Below are 13,718 nucleotides of genomic sequence, written 5' to 3' on the forward strand. Positions count from 1 at the left end.
TGTAATGCTGGAGGAGACATAGTTGTTGGCTGTACTGTTGTGCCCTTTCTTTCCTCCTTTGTTGCTTCTCTGTCTCATGAGCACATCCGTTCTTGTCAAAGTGAGCTGTGGCTTGGTGTATGGTGTGGCGCCACTGTGTTCTGTTCCGCGCCAAGTCCTCCCAGTTTGTTGGGTTGATGCCTTCCTTTTTAAGGTGTTCTTTCAGTATGTCTTTAAAGTGCTTCCGTTGCCCTCCGCAAGCCCTTCTTCCCTGGCTTAATGGAGAGAAGAGTGTTTGGTTCGGGAGGCAGGTGTCAGGCATACATACGCAGTGACCAGCCCAGCAGAGTTAGTGTTTCATGACCTGCATTTCTATATTGTTGATGTTGGCTCCAGAGGGAACACTGATGTTAGTGTGTCGGTCTTCCCAGCTGATCCTGAGAATCCTCCTGACGCAGCGCTGTTGGAACCGCTCCATCCGCTTGAGATGTCATCTGTAGGTTACACAGGTCTCACACCCTTAGGGAAGGGTGGGGATGACAACTGCCTTGTAACTACCAGCCCCCACCTCCTGGTAAAGTTAGGGATCATGTTCTCATCCTCCTTGATCACGTTCTCCCTCAGCTTCCATGACACTTTGCATTCCTCTTTTTCCTCCTGTCGTTCCAACTGTTTTATAGTGTCTTCTCTTTGCTGCTTCTGTGTCCTTGAACCCCTCTGCTTTTCCCTCTACATGTTATTGCATGGGGTAAATTCATCTGTTTTGACAGCTTCAGGTACCATGTCTGCCTGAATGACTGGCAAAGTATCTTTGTGCTCCCAACCTCTTTCTCCTCTGTTCAGTTTTGCACCTCTGACAACCGTGCCAGAATCTGATCTTGGTTTAAGATCAATGTGGTAAAACCGAAGTTCATACCTTCCACTTCCCTATCTTTTTTATCACTGGCTCAACTCTTCTCCCCATGTAACAGGTCATATTTGTCTAGTCTTGCTCATTCGCCTTCAACATCTAAATCCACCCATTCCCCCCAAGTCGTCTTTTTTATATAATCTCAAATGTCCATACTTTTTTCTACATCCCACTGCTAAACCCTTGCCCACACTTTGAGTAATATCTCTTTTTAATTTGTGTGTCTTGTTTCTCCCTGGTCCCTCATTTGGCTCCCATTCAGTCCATCTGATTATAGGTAACTTAACCATCTTCCTCCATGTCACTTTCCTTTTCTGACTCAACTCTCTTGCTCCATGAGTTTCAAGCTTCTTGTCTTCACTTTCATGACCTTTCACCACTTCCTTTCTTGCTATGCCTCTGTTCTCATTTTTTTCTAGTTTTCTGATTATTTAATCAAACCACTGCCTTACTTAACTTTGTATCCATCTCCTGTTCATCCCTGTGCCTTTTTCTGTGGCATATCCTATGCCTGGAACAGTCTCCTCTGTTCTTGCACCAAAATTATCACCCAAGTTCATCCTTGGAACCCCTTTTTCTGCAAAGCCTTCCTATGTCAGGCCACAGATAGCTGTGATGGAAGTGGGGCTTGAGGAGAGGGCAGTGTGGAAATGAAGAAAACACAATACCACTTGAAGGATTATATAACCCTAGTCATTGTTTTGTGAATAAGCACATACAAATGGCCATACTGGGTCAGATCAATGGTCCGTCTAGCCCAGTGTCTTGTCTTGTGAAAGTAGCCAGTGCTAGATGTTCAGAAGAAATCTTAGATGATAAACTCCATGGGGTATGTACCTGGTTTTCCTGTATATATTGTACAGAGATTATGAAAAATGCTGTTTAATAAATACTAAATAACTTGAAGAAAGAAAAATCTGAACTATTTAAAGCATTCGAATTAGCTATGTCAGGGATAAGCATTTTAACATGAGGTCTTATGTATGGTTCATTATGCCCCGGAATAACAGAGTAACTCATCAATGAGGCAGGAACTAAGAGAGATTTGCATGGTTCGGTGTATGGAGTTCTAATGGTCTGTTGTATTAAAACTTATCTCTCAAAAGTTTTTAAATTCAGATAAATATAACTAGAAACTGTTGTGGTGAGAGGTTTACATGTGCATGATACCTCAATACAAATTTATTGGGTGCACATAATGGTTTTGTTAAAGCCATTATGATTCATTAGTTAAATCTACCTTAATTTTTTTTTTAGACATTAGTCATTTCACTTTGGTTTGTCCTGGTTACTGAACATACTCTTCCCTTTTCACTATTATTTGGTGTTATTTTATGTCTCCACCCTCTCCTTATGTACAAGCCCACTTAAAAGTTGAATCAAAATCTCTCCTGACACAGTCTAAGAAATACAGAGTTAATGTTGAAATCGCTGTTTAGATCACTACAGCTTGTGCAGCGCACATGGTACAAGTATGTAGCATCACGCACAGCTCAGACACCCATTCAATGAGTAAGCACAGGGTAGCAATTGAAAAACAATGTTTTAACATTAACTTGGAAATTCCTTTCACCTGGTTGTTTTGTTCATTACAGTGGTGTCCTTTTAGGTGTTGACCTGTGAATGTTTTTTCTCAACAGTATTAACACCACTTGAGAACTTGCCTGAAATCTTCTAAAGCATTAATCCTGTTGTAAAGACATAGTGACTGTTAGTAAAGCACAGTTTTCGCACTGCAGATTAGTTTGATAGTTTTTAGCTACAAAATACAATTTTGTTTAGATTTCATTTGAATGGAGGAAATAAAGGAGTTAGGTCTGTTTGTAAAGCTTTAGCAATGACTCTGGGGTAAGATGCTACAGAAATGCAAGGTAGTTATACTACCTGTGATTATCTTTGCAGAATTCTCTTCTAACCTCTTCTCTGCGCATATGCACATGACCTGTATGAAGTGTTCAGTCTCATTATTAATTATTCCAGTTAACTTAATTGAATTCAGCCTTCAAAGTTTCCCTTCCAGATAGGACTGTGATGGATAAAATTATAAATTTAGAACCTCACTTGGCTTTGTCATCTAATGGTTGAGAAGTTGAATGCTGGAAGGGAGGCTGGAGTGCTCTGTACTAGTCTGGGAAGTGTCAGTGTTCCTTCCGCCAGAGAGCTGCCTGCCTTCTCTCCTGGCCAAGAAGCAAGGAATGTTAAAAGTGAGCATACAAATAAGGATTTAAAAAATGTCTGAGTCAATATACAGTATGCAGTAAGCATATACTAAATTCACAGGTGATCAAACAAGTATTTTTGTCAGCAAATTCCAACTTATTGCACGTAAGACGCTTCATCTTCCTGCATTGAATAGTGTAAAATACAAGCATAGACTCTGTACATTGAACAAATACATGTTTGAATGTCTAATAACCCCTATTTTCCATACACCTTTAAGTATTACTTGGGTAGGGGGTAGATTCAGAGACTGTCTCGTTCATAAATTGCCGTATAGTACAAAAGGACTGAATGCTGTATCCTTGTCTCATTTATTTTGAAACTTTGCTTCTGAAACCAAACTTAATCAATGAGCTCTGTGTTGTCTCCAATAAGTTGTGTGTAGGCTATATTGATTGGGGAGGATTTTAGAAAAAACGTATGGGGTTTAAAATGTCAGCAGTGTTTTGATTATGAAAGGAGTTGGAACCTGGGGACATGGAACCAGGTGGTGTATGTCCTAAAGCCAGTGGTGACACAGCTAGGCTGAATCCCTCATGGGACACAGTTCATGCCCTGCACTTTAACTGTGGTGACTGGCTGCTATAGATGCACTTTTTCCTCATTAAAATGTTAAAAATCAAACTGCATATAAAAAGAATTGTGAAAATATATACTTGGGAATTGATCCAGAAAACTTGCACCTGATGCCCTTGAGACCTTGGTTTCAGCTATTGAGTCAATTTACATTTTATCCAGTCTGTGTTTTTTTTAGATCTTGGGTGGTGGTGATGTTTAAGCAGTTTTTCTATTAGAACATAGACTTGAGGAAGTAGAGTAAGAAAACAAGGCTGTTGATACCACCTCTATTGCCTTGCGTGTCACCTTAAAAGAAATTGTAAAGCAAAGTAAGTATTAGAAAAAATGTTAGTTTTGTCTCAATACTCTTTTTACAGTAGTCTAGTGGGATCTCAAAGAGATTTTGGTCCTCTTATGGTTCTGCCACAAATAGTCATGCACCCAAAATAACTCTTAGGGGAATTTATTTTCACATGAGCATGGCTGACTTTTAAACAGAGCAATGTAGAAAATACGCAATAATAAATGTACAGTAATTAATATGTAACTCAGAGCAAAATTTTGCGAACTCTTTCAATGTTCTTACTCTTTGCACCTGGATAACCATTGTTTTAGGAATGCAAAATTATTTTAGATAATAACTTTAAAAAACACATCTTCATAATTATTAAAGAGTTTATCTGTGTATTTTTAAATTTAAACCTGTTAGTGGGCAGTCCTTACCCCCAAACTGTAAACTAAGGGAACTGCATGTGTTATGTAATGTGCAACAGGATGTCTCCTTTATACCCAGTAAACCAACTTGAGATCTGCGACTTCAAAATACTGTAAGAATTTGATGATGATGATTATTATTATGATGATGTATTATTCTAAAGCCACACAAGGATGATGATGACATATGCCAATGCAGATTGGGCACATTTTCTAACAAGTGAGATTTCAATTTTAATTCTGTGCTTTGAAGATATGCAGTATCAAGAAGGAAGCACAAATTAGGTTCTGAATGATTTGTGTTGCATTGCCCCTGTAGTAACACAATGCTGATAGTATGGTAAAGTGTATGTTACAAATGCGTTATTTTATTATGTGGATATTTGTACTTGCAAGTATAACAAATCTTATTTCAGCATGGTAATAGAAAGCAATATATTCTACCAGATTAGGATAACTATGATGAGCTGTTTAAAAAGACTGACCTATTATCTTTTAACACTGCTGTATATTAAAATTCCCTCTAGCAACCTTGCAGTGTTCTTGCACTTAAAAATAGTAGTTTTGCAAATGCAGTCATTATGCCAAGCAGAATTTTTAAATTAATTAATAAGGCCAATAAATATACAGGCAGCCTAGTCCCCTGCCACTGTAGTTTTGAACTTATCACCACTCCATTTCAGTTTGCTATACTTCATGTAATGGATATGGGCTTTGTGTAAGATTTAGGGCAGTTGTGCAAGATTTAGATTTGAAAGTCATGGGGCTTTTTATGCATAAGCAAGGTAGCAAATGGAGGGTCAGATTTTGCTATCAGATCTGCACAAGTGGGTCCCTTGAAGACAATAGGGTTCTGCACAAGGACGGAACTATTTACATGGATCAGATTGCAAAGTCAGGACAGTATTTTATAAATAAAGCCCTATATTATTTATACCAACAACAGATTATATTATATGTGTAATATTTTTCAAAACTTAGGGCCAACCATGAACCTGTGGTTTCTCTGTAGGTGTCTTGTTGAGATTGCAAGGGGGGTGGGGGGAGAGCTGAATGCTTAGCATTGAATTTTTCAACAAATCCTTTCTTTAAAAAAAATTAAATATTTTTACCAAACATATGCCAAGAAGGGAAATTTCCCTTATCAGTCCCTATATGAATTCTTGTTAGTTTATAATTTACCACATTTCGGAAGAGTAGAATATGAAAAATTGAGCTTGAAACTATAGTAAAGAATGGGATATGTTCAGTTGAATTATGTAAGAGGAACATGTTTTTACAGGGGAAGTCAATATGCTTTCTGCTTCATTGAATCGGTTATTAGATTGATGTGGTTTATTTGTTCAATGAGGGAATTGGTTTTAAAAATAAATGAAGCGAGAAGCATCACTTCAGTTGGCACTGATAATTTATTATTATTGGTCACAAAGTTCTTCATTTGTAAATCGATCCTTTATTTATCAAATTAGCTATGATTTGCCTTAGGCAGTCTTGTTTCAATTTGAAGCAAAAAGAAAAATCTTCTAGTTTTGAGATTCCAATATGAAGGGAAAGAGAAGAGGCAATGAAATGGCACGTGGAAAATGTTAGTAAACATTTTTGGTGGGCTTTGTGACAAGGAATTATAGTTTGAAAGGAATATATATATATTTCAGTGGGATTTCTTTGCCTATGAGTTGCTGGAAATCTTCTAACACACCTTTCTACCTTTACCAATTTCATGACAATGCTTTTTTTTTTAGTGAATGAGATTTTTAATAATTAAACATTACATGAAAACTTCACGCAGTGCTGAAGCTTTGTTTTCTTTATTAAAGTATAATGTATAAATAAGCAATTCTGATAAAATCCATTCACACTTCAGACTTTCTTACTAATAGATAGGCGCAATTTTTCTTTAACATTTCCTTTTAGACCAACGAGCTTTATCTTTTTTTCCCCCTATTGATGTTGGGAAGCATTTTCTAATCGCACAGACCCCTGTTCCTAGGTAACAAGCAAAAGCTGTGCCAGCAGAAGCGGTCCTGCCAGGCCAAACCCATGTGGTTTGGTGTTATTCACTATGATCCATATGGTCAGGCTAGAGATTGTCCCCAGAGGGGTGTTAACACTCAACAACCCAACCTCCTCCTTCCCTTGGAGCTTTGCTGGATGGCTCCTGCTGCTTACCCATGTGTGAATCTTGATTAATTTTTCATTTTTAATGAAGTTTGATCATGTTTATTATTTCACATGATTGACTGCCTGGTACTCCTTCTGTGTAATTGATAAAACGAATATTTCTTCATCTGTCTTCTATTTCTTCAGGGCAAAATTGTGAGATTATATGCTGTGGTTAATGTTAGATTTATTGGTCCCATTAGATGTATAAATTATCTCTTTTTCTCTCCACAGGAAGTTCTACAGACTTTGACCAAGTTTTGTTTCCCCTTCTATGTGGACAGGTAGTGTTAGATTTTCAAACTTTACAAGAAAAAAGCTTGTCAATAAAACTGCTGCAGAAAATAAAAACCATACCATTCTTAATGTTCTGTCTTTTTGACTGATTTAAAGCACTCAAATGCAAATTATAGTTGCAATACCCCCTTTTCCTGTGGATCTTATGGGCACTGTCAAAAAAGTTTAAAAGCTAGAACTATGCATTGGCAGCAGTCAAAATGCATAGTGTTCTATTTTTAAACAAGATTTGGATGCTCAAATTAATTGCTGCTAATTGAATATATTCTAAGAATGGTTAATGTTAAGAATCCCTTAAGAATTTAGGGGAAAGTTGGCAGTTGTCTTGTGGATATTTAACATAGTTTGTGACTTGTTTAGGGAACTTAAATGAGAACTAGATTACTTGGCAAGTTAATATTTTCTACTGGAAATATTTAATTATTGGATTTTAAAAATAACATACAAATTGCTTTTTGTTTACTTTTTGAAAATGGAATTATTTTTACCAGTTTCATGGAGATTGTAAATATACATATTCTGAAATGATACGCTATTGTTCAGGTCGCAGAACAGCATCAAAAGATCGGTTGACAGCATTAGTTTTACAAAAACGAACATTCTGAACTTTTTTGACTGAAGCTCAAATTAATATTAATTACGACTAGACCATTATAAGAACAAGTTTTGCTCATTTTAGTTGAATTTGCATGATATCTACAGTAGGAATGAGTTTTTCTGCATAAATTGTATTTATTTGCAATTCATAACTCCTTTATTTTTCCTCCGAGCAATTGTTCACCTATCATTTTTATCCCACAGGCCAGCCTGAATATGTATGATAACTCAGTGTCTTCTTTTTAAAAGGAAAATAAAAAAAGTGTTGCTGTGGGATGGGGGTAAATATAGAATGTAGACAGTTGTATTGTATCCTTAGAAAAATTCACTTTTATTTAGAGAGATGAGGTGGGTGAGGTAATATCTTTTGTTGGACCAACTTCTGTTGGTGAGAGGGACAAGCATTTTAGTCACACAGAGCTGCTCTTCAGGTCTGGAAAAGGTAATTCTGTGTGTAAAATGGTGTGGCTCGAAAGCTTGCGTCTCTCACCAACAGAAGTTGGTCCAATAAAAGATATTACCTCATCCACCTTGTCTCTCTAATATCCTGGGACTGACATGGCTACAACACTGCATACACTTTTATTTAGACATTCTTAACAATTGCTAATTAGGAACTTAACCTACATGTATATGCACAGACTTAGTGAGTACAGAATCTTTTAGACTCTAGGTCATCGTCTTGAATATGGGCCAGTTCAATAGGGACTAAAAGTTATTATCATTGGAAAGCTCTTCATTGGCCTTTGGGAAATTAGTTGCTCTCAGTCCAGTTCCTAGAAGACAGGTGTCGACGTAATAAAACCACACACCAGTTTGTCCTCCTTATTGGTAATCTCAGCTGAATGGGCTATGCAGACTGAGCTGTCCTTTCAGCCTTAGAGGTGGTCCCTCCAGGTCAGGGTTGAGAGACATTGGTGAGGCACTGCTAGGGGGAAGTTTGCATTGCTGCTGCCTATGCGGTACCTGACCTGGATGAATAGAAGATTTCAGTCTCCTGGGCTGTCAAAATGAGTCTTTTCACCAACACTTACAGACTTCAACATTTTTTTTCCACTTAAAAGGACAATCTCTTAAACACCACAAACATTTCTGCTACTTTACGTTTACTCTGTTGACTGACCTTGCTTCCCTCTTTGTAAAAGTGTCATGATATGTTTTTGTTTTCCTGTATGTTTCATATTTATTGTACATGTAGAAGGGCAGCTTCATTTTTAATAGAAACATTTGTGCCTACTTTGCATAGGCATATTTAGGTTTGGTATAACTTGATTATATTTTTACAATTTTGACAGTAATACCAATGTTTATTTTTAAGAATTTATTTAATTTATCAGTTTTTCAGTTAGGCAAAATTATGGATTTTAAGCACTTCATTTGTATTTAAATTTTCACAATTGCTCAATAACGGGGGAGTCGGACAATAATTATTTAATGACAGTAGATGTTGAGATTGAAATAATTAAAGATTTATAACTGTTAAGATATAAGTTGTCAACATCATGTGTCAAAATATTAGAAAGTAAATATCCTTAAATCAAACTCTAATAAGTTCTCAAGCAGCATTTTTCTTTCTTTGCCTATCTCTACATTTTGATTATTATTGATGAAAATACAGTTTCATTGGTTTGTCTGTGTACAGTGAAATTGATGTTTATTCACATGTACAAATACAAATCTAATCTATCCAACCCTAGGCATATTGTCCCTAGTTTTCTCACTTTGCCAATTATGTAAAATTTTGGGGAAAAAATGTAGAAATGTATATTTTGTGCAAATCGCAAGAACAGAAACTGAATCTGTGATTGGCTGAAATGTGATTCAGCTGTTTTCTCACTGTTTAGCCCCACTCTGAGTGCACTCTTATCTTTCCTAAGATCATAGACATTGGAGATCAGAAAGACCTTTTTAAGTAGACATCGATTTTCTGAGACCAGTGAAAGAGTGTTCTCCTGCAACATATTAAATATTTTCTCCAATTTTAAATGACACGGGCAATGGGTTTCCAGTATTCCACACTGTATTTAGGAATGTTCATATCATGAGGATGTGACAAGTCATAGACATAAATTTAAGTGAGCATGTACTACTAGATCTCTTCCCTTTCCCCAACCCAAAAATGTATCAAGTAGGACTGAACAAGTGGTATCTACTTATAATATTAACTTTACTTTTAAGAATCAATCACATGTGGAATCTGCACCTCTAATCACTTTAGCAGCCAATTACAAATGAGAGAGAGAGAACACACATTAAATCAGTAAAAGCAGCAAAGAATCCTGTGGCACCTTATAGACTAACAGACGTTTTGGAGCATGAGCTTTCGTGGGTGAATACCCACTTCTTCAGATGCATTAAATCAGTGACACTCAAATATATTAAATATAGGTTTATAATTACGAAAGAAAAATGAAAAGATAACTATTGATTCACAGTTGCAAGTTGCTTTCCTGGACTTCGGCTACAATCAAGTATAGTATCAAATAAATATATAGCGTTCTCTCTGAAAGGCTATACCTGGAATTTGCAGGTTTATAATTTATAGGTCTTGTCTGTTTCCAACTGCTGCAATCCAACAGCTGATCTCTTTTATATTCATGTACATTAGACTATATTTAAAATAAAGTGAAATTAGTGAAAACTGGCCACATAATTAAATGAGTTCTGAAATTATTGCTGCAATCCCCCCACCCACAATATGCTCAGTAAATATTATATATACTTGATCATAAACTGGTATGTTTATAAGCTGACCCCACCCCCCCAAGATGGATAAGTAAAAATGGAAATTTTTTATAACCCATTCATAAGCTGACCCTTTAATTCAAGGGTCAGCAAACTTTGACTCCTGGGCCATCAGGATAAGCCATTGGTGGGCCAAGATGGTTTGTTTACCTCGAGTGTCCGCAGACACAGAAGTAAACCTAAATAAACAAAGTGTCCTGGTGTGCCAGCTGCTTACTCTGACAGGCCAGGACAGCATCTGGTGAGGAAATTTTTTTGGGGGGAGAAGCTGGGAGTCAGGGGAGTAACCCCTGTGACTTCCCCTCACATGACCCCATCCCTAGCCCAGGACCCCCGCACTCTCCCCATCCTATCCTATCCCTTCCCACCTTATCTGGGAAGGGGCAGGGGAGGATGTATCTGGCTGGAGCTGCTCCTGCAGGCTGGGCAGTGCAGCTGCAGCCCACTCCAGCGGTCCAGACTGGATGGCGCGGCTGCAGCCTGCTCTGCTGGGCCGGGCAGCACAGCCGCAGCTGCTTCAGAGGCTAGGGGGAGAGCAGCATGGCCGGAAGCGGAGAGACTCTGGCCCCGCCTCTTCACTTTTGACTATGCTGGCTGTGCTGCCTCTCTTGCTTCCTCTCTGCTGATCCCCTTCTCTGTTGCTTCCCTTTTTTACTAAAAAAAATAATTCGGCTTATGAATGAGCATATACAATATTTTGAGTTCTGGCATCTTAAGTCTAGAAAATATTTCTCCTAAAAGCGTTTTCCTCCTCAATTGAACATTAAAGGGATTTTAACCTCCTGTATATGCCTGAAGAAATGTATATTTGATTAGCTCTCCAGTTATCAGCATTCTTATTCATGAGGGCAATTCAGGAGCTTTAGTTTTGGTACAATAAAAGTTGCTTTTCTGAACAAAGCAATGGAGATAAACATTAATCCTTTTTTTATTATAGGCCTTTTAAATAGTTTTCAGTTGCTAGGTTTCCATTTTCTTAGTTCATCTATCTGCAACAATGGAGATGTTTAGTGTCAGAATTTTCCAGTAACTAGGCAGTTATAGTGTTCTCTATAGGATGTTTGTGATCCTGTAGTTCAGGACTCTCCCAGAGCACCAGAAAGATAGTATGATTTTATATGGGTAAGAACAGATGCTGACGTAAGATATCAGAGATACCTCGTTGTTGGACAATACAACCAAATTTGCTCCAGTCCCTCAGACAGAGACAAACGCATACAAGATCTTTATCAAGCGTTCTTAAAACTACATACTCACTTGGGGAGGTGAGGAAACAGATTGACAGAGCGAGATGGGTTCTCAGAAATCACCTACTACAGGACAGGCCCAACAAGGAAAATAACAGAAGACCACTGGCCACCACGTATAGCCCCCAGCTAAAACCTCTCCAGCGCATTATCAACGATCTACAACCTATCCTGGAAAACAATCCCTCACTCTCACAGACCTTGGGAGGCAGGCCAGTCCTTGCTTACAGACAACCCCTCAACCTGGACCAAATACTCACCCGCAGCTACACACCACACCACAGAAACACCAACCCAGGAACCAATCCCTGTAGCAAACCTTGTTGCCTACTCTGTCCTCATATCTACTCTAGCGACACCATCAGAGGACCCCACCACATCAGCCATGCCATCAAGGGCTCATTCACCTGCACGTCTACTAATGTTATATATGCCATCATGTGCCAGCAGTGCTCCTCTGCCATGTACATTGTCCAAACTGGACAGTCCCTACGTAAAAGAATAAATGGACACTAATCTGACATGAGGAATGGTAACATACAAAAGCCAATAAGTGAACACTTCCAATCTCCCTGGACATTCTATAACAGATTTGTAACTCCCTTCTTTTCATGTGTCATTATATTATGTCTGCATCTGTAATTTTTGTTATTGGAGGACGTAAACCTTTCAGTCACCACTTCACAGGCCCAAAGTAACAGTATTACAATTTGCTGGTAAAATTCTTTCTATGGTAAAGGACACTTTATCTGTGGGAATGTCATATCCATGATTAAATCTTATCATTTAAATTTATAGACTGCAAGTATTACACATTTAAGCTCTGACTTGTGGAGGTCACATTAAAAATGTATGAGACACTTGCATGTTCCAGCAGATTTATCCTCTAGATTCATACTACTACACCTGTTTAGAGAATGTGTCTCCACAGCAGGAACATTTCAGATGTCCTGTTCTTCCAACTATGTGTTTATTATTGGTATTAGCTCTTCCACAAATAGAAGCCAATGAGTTGCTAATGGCAACATCTGTGTCTCTCCAAAGTCCTTTTGATTTAGGCGTAGCAATTTCAGACAACTGGGTATCAAAAACTAAAGGAGTGTTCAAACTTCTTACAGAGCACATCTTCAGGATGATGACAAATAATTTATTGAGACTTTAAAGCTAATCACAAGCCTTTGAAGTGTATATCATGAACATCTAATTGTAAAACTGCCTTATTTTGTGTGCTGAAGGTTTTAGTACACATTGAGGCATCTAAATTTGCATCATTGCCACTAACACACTTAATACTGGAGCATCCATTTTCTACTGAGTAATCTGAAGCATCTTCAAAACTTTGTGAAGTGCCTCTGGAAAGGAAGAAAATAGTGCATCGTAGTTATACTGCAAGCATGAATCTGTAGGAATATGAATAACTTTGGAACCACCAAACGCAACATTAATAGCCTTTTTTTCATACATACAATAAGAGTGAGGCAAACGTTGTTGGTTATAGGTCATGAAGTCTCAAGATCTTTCTGCTGGAAATGTTCATTTTGAGTTGCACTGACTTTGAGATGTACAATCTAATTTGATAATGTCTAAATTACACTCATAGCATAGATAATATTCAATATTATCCACACTGTAGCTGAGAACACATCTGAAGTCAAGGAAACGTAATGATCCTAATGGACAAATTCAATAACGCTATATCTTGCAGCAAGTAGGAAGAGGAGCTGATTCAATCTTGCCAGGTTAGAAAAACTTAAGTGCACAGAAGAAGAATATTCTGGCAGGCAGATTGAATTGCTTGTCAAACGGATCTCAGAAGTGAGCATTAAACCAGGATGACAGAGACAGGATATATCTCAAATGAGGGAGAAACCACTAAAATGTGTTTTTTTCCCCCCAGAGGTCATAATGGTATTTTTAAAAGGAAAATCTTCCATATAAGAAAAATGGCCAAAAGGCACCATGCTGTTATCTGTCCCTTGGGGTTAAATTACTTCCCTGTAAATGCTAGGGTAAAATATCTAAATTACTTCCTTGTAAATGCTTGGGTGAAATGTAAAGGTGGGAAAATGCATAATACTAATACTTCTTCTATGCGCAAGCAGATGGCTATTCTCCAACTGCTGGAGATGGTCACGCCCACTCCAGTTAAACTTGGATCAGTCTAAACCTGCTCTCTAGAATCTGGGATACATCTGTTCATGGTTACTTTAAAAATCCTTTTAGAATTTACACCTAAGCAGGTGGAGAGGGAAGATTGTGGTGCTTTGTCTCAGGAGCTATTAAACAGGCCT

At 37.9% G+C, this 13,718-nt stretch overlaps 2 protein-coding genes across 10 annotated transcripts in view; both read left to right on the forward strand.

Annotated features, from left to right (window-relative positions):
- PSMB7 (proteasome 20S subunit beta 7) overlaps positions 1-13,718 on the forward strand; it is a 563,007-nt gene that overhangs the window by 490,936 nt on the left and 58,353 nt on the right. The window lies entirely within an intron of this gene.
- The window catches only part of DENND1A (DENN domain containing 1A), a 353,469-nt gene that overhangs the window by 98,276 nt on the left and 241,475 nt on the right, over positions 1-13,718 (forward strand). For 7 of the 9 annotated variants that reach the window (XM_050926228.1, XM_050926231.1, XM_050926229.1 and 4 more), the window contains exon 4: positions 6,776-6,825. The exons of the other annotated variants lie outside the window; for them this stretch is intronic. In XM_050926228.1, coding sequence (XP_050782185.1) covers positions 6,776-6,825 — 50 coding nt within the window. The remainder of the gene's footprint in view (positions 1-6,775; positions 6,826-13,718) is intronic. 9 annotated transcript variants of the gene reach the window in all.

The sequence above is a fragment of the Gopherus flavomarginatus genome, chromosome 17 (assembly GCF_025201925.1).
Source record: "Gopherus flavomarginatus isolate rGopFla2 chromosome 17, rGopFla2.mat.asm, whole genome shotgun sequence".
Lineage (NCBI taxonomy): Eukaryota > Metazoa > Chordata > Testudines > Testudinidae > Gopherus > Gopherus flavomarginatus.